Below are 3320 nucleotides of genomic sequence, written 5' to 3'. Positions count from 1 at the left end.
CGAGTCACCTGTTACACAGCTGCCTAAAAGACTACAGAATTGAGCACTGAGCAGTCACACCAGGGAACTGGGGAGGAGGGTGTGGGGCCGCAGGGGAGAAGAGTCCACACAGCACCCAACAACAAATTACGATATAACTGCTATACTGCGTCAGACCAATGGTCCATCTAGCCCAATATCCTGTCTTCCAAAGTGGCCAATACCAGATGCTTCAGAGGGAAAGAACAGAATAGGCAATCATCAAGTGATCCACCTGAAATGGATTAAAATGGTACATTACATACCTCAGTTTTTAGTTTTGCAATTTCATATTTGAGTTCCTTCAGAACTCTTGGGTGAATACCATCTGGTCCTGGTGACATCTTACTGTTAAATGTATCAATTGGTTCCAAAAACTCCTCTACTGACACCTCAATCTCGTACAGTTCCTCAGACTTCTCACCTAAAAAGAATGGCGCAGGTGTTGGAATGTCCCTCACATCCTCTACAGTGAAGACTGATGCAAAGAATTCATTTAGCTTCTCAACAATGTCCTTAGCTTTTCTGGAGTGCTCGTTTAGTCCAGTGGCCCCACTGATTGTTTGGCAGGTTTCCTGCTTCTGAGGAGTTCAAAAACTAACAACGTTATTTTTAGGTTTTTGCTAGTTGCTCTTTGAATTCTTTTTTGCCTGGCCCAGTTATCCTTTACACTTGACTAGCCAGAGTTTATGCTCCTATTATCCTCAATAGAATCTGACCTCCCATTTTTGAAGGATGACTTTTTGCCTCTAACCACTTTTTATTGGGTTGTTTAGCCACGGTGGCACTTTTTTAAACTTTGTTTTTTTAAATTTAGGGTATACATTTCATTTGAGCCTCTGTTATGGTGTTTTTAAAAAGTTTCCATGCAGCATGTAGGCATTTCATTTTTATGACTGTATCTTAATTTCTGCTTAACTAGCTTTTCATTTTTGTGAAGTTCCCCATTCTGAAGTTAAATACTACTGTGATGGGCTTCTTAACAATATCATGGTCACTATTACCAAGCTCTTAGACCAGATTCTGTGCTCTGCTTAGGACTAAATCAAGAATTGCCTCTCCTTGTCTGGGTTCCAGGACTAGTTGCTCCAAGCAGCAGTCACTTATGGTGTCAAGAAACTTTACGTCTGTAACAAGGAGTCTCGTACAATATTTGCTGTCACCCAGTGAAAACAAGGAAACTTCCTTTTCTGAAATGATGCATTTATTTACAGAGACCATCAAGGGTTAAGTTACTCATCATCATTTACCCCTCCAATTCAGCTTCCACTTATACCACAGAAAGAAAGAACTGGGTCTTGAACTCATGCTTCCTTCATAATCCTACAGAACAAGACCAAGAATCAAACCCAGGCCTCAGGAACTGTGAATAGAAACCAGGACACCGGCAAAGTAAGTCTGGGACCTGAACCCACTGCTCTCATATGAGGCAAGTATTTAAATTTGAGGGTCTGATTCCTGCCTTAAGTGGAATCTTCTGTGTCCCAATGTATAGACTACAACGAGGAAAGAGAATGCTGCACTACACTGCAGTTCCTGTGTGCAGTGAGGCTGCAGCCCCTCTGGGGCCTGGGTAGCTCTGGTCTTTAATACGTCTTCACGGTATCCTTTCAGAAGCTGATTAAGTAAGGTCTTTTCATTGTCCCTGTGTAGAACTATGAGTGGTGGAAAGGATTCCCCTTGTATTCGATCACAGCCATCTTGGCCCGATCCAGGTTCTCTCGATTTGGGGATCTGAAGCAGTCGTGTATAGTTCCCAGAATGAGCCTGGAAACGTGGAGCCAACAGTTTAAACAGCTTATGGATGAGATCTTTCTCCTAGAAAAGGACAGAATGCAGAGAGAACATGCCCCTGTTAGCACCTCAGTCTGCAGTATCCAACCCCCTTGGGGGACCATGCATGTTTTATCATGAGCCAGTCCCCCAGTCGCATCTCGGCGCTTACTCTCTTCTAGCTCCAAGCACTGTGTCGCAACTGGCACCTTACACAACTGCCCGGCCTGCTGCCCTCTGTCCTCCACAGGTCTGCAAACCCTTCCCTCGGCACCTAGACTGCTGCGGGGCAGGCACCCAGTCCGCTGCTCTCTGTCCCTGAGGCCACGTCCTGACCCCCAGGGCACCGAGCCTGCCCCCGCCAGCCGCGCTCCCGCGGGGGTCCGCGCCGTTTCCCGCCCAGGCTGCGCGGCGCGGCGCCGCCGGGCTACTCACCGTCAGCCAGAAGTCAGCCATGCGCATGGCCGCCTCGTCCGCGTCTCCCCGCTTGGCGTAGTCGATCAGCTGGGGAGAAGCAGAGATCGTCAGCCTGTGACTAGGCCGCCGCCGCCGCACCGGCCCCGCCCGGCCCCGAGGGCTCATGAGGCGCATGGCAGAGCCTTCGCCCCAGGCAGATCCGCCGGCCTAGGGCCGGCCCCGCCCCTCCCCTCCCCTCCCCTCCCCTCGGCCCGCGCGCCCCGCGCCGCCGTACCCGCTCCGCGTAGACCCGCATCTCGTCCGCGCGCGCCCAGTGCGTCTCGATGCGCTCGTGCCGCACCAGCGCCGTCACCAGGTTCCGCAGCATATCGAGGCGCGAGCGCGGCCCGAGCCCGAGCCGCCGGTGCACGCGGCCATGGGATATCGCGGCAGCCACCGACAGCCGCATCGCAAGCCCGACTCCGACCGGAAGCGGCGGCTGAGGAACCGGAAGGAAGGAAGCCACTCGAGAGGTGGGGTTGGGGCGTCTCCGAGGCCAGGGGCGGAGCTGGAGGCCGGTGTGACGACACAAACAGCCACCTCCCCTTTTGCGGCGGTTGCTGTTTCCGCCACGCAAACGTGACCGTCGTGGCTACTGCTCAGGACTTACTGTCGCCTGGTCCAGGGGTTGCGAACTAGGAGGGGTGGGGCTTTGGGTTGAAAACAGTCACGATTTGCTTCCTCCTTGCTGATGTGCAAAATTGATTTATCGGATGGTTGAGGGGCTGTTTCATTTTGTGTGTCAGTACGTGGAAAGGGAGGTGAGACTTGGGGGAACGGAGCATAGAAATGAGCCCGAGGTGATACCAGAGTGGCCCGTTCGATTTTTTTCATTGCCTTCCTCCTTGGTTATTTGCAATGACTTCGCTGCCCACGCACCTGTCACCAGTCCAGGGGTGGTTGCGAACCGGGACGGATGGGGCTTTGTGTTGAAAACACGATTTGCTTCCTCCTTGCTGCTTTTATAATTTGCATTGTACACATGGACACAAATAACGAGAATATTTATTTCAAGTAAAAAACCTTTATTAATATAGTCTGGTATTTAAATAAAAAGTCGTCTTTTGGTTCCA

At 51.1% G+C, this 3320-nt stretch overlaps 1 protein-coding gene across 1 annotated transcript; it reads right to left on the bottom strand.

Moving 5' to 3' along the window:
- Positions 1-1224: 1224 nt before the first annotated feature.
- Positions 1225-2726, bottom strand: MRPL17 (mitochondrial ribosomal protein L17). Its single transcript, XM_074953840.1, is given in 5 exon segments — positions 1225-1691; positions 1694-1748; positions 1750-1836; positions 2227-2295; positions 2483-2726. Coding segments are annotated over 5 exon segments (621 nt in total). The 5' UTR covers positions 2657-2726; the 3' UTR covers positions 1225-1455.
- Between the last annotated feature and the right edge of the window lie 594 nt (positions 2727-3320).

Source organism: Natator depressus, chromosome 5 (assembly GCF_965152275.1).
Source record: "Natator depressus isolate rNatDep1 chromosome 5, rNatDep2.hap1, whole genome shotgun sequence".
NCBI lineage: Eukaryota > Metazoa > Chordata > Testudines > Cheloniidae > Natator > Natator depressus.
Note: the sequence above shows the minus strand (reverse complement) of the source record. Positions and strands in the feature narration are given on the sequence as shown.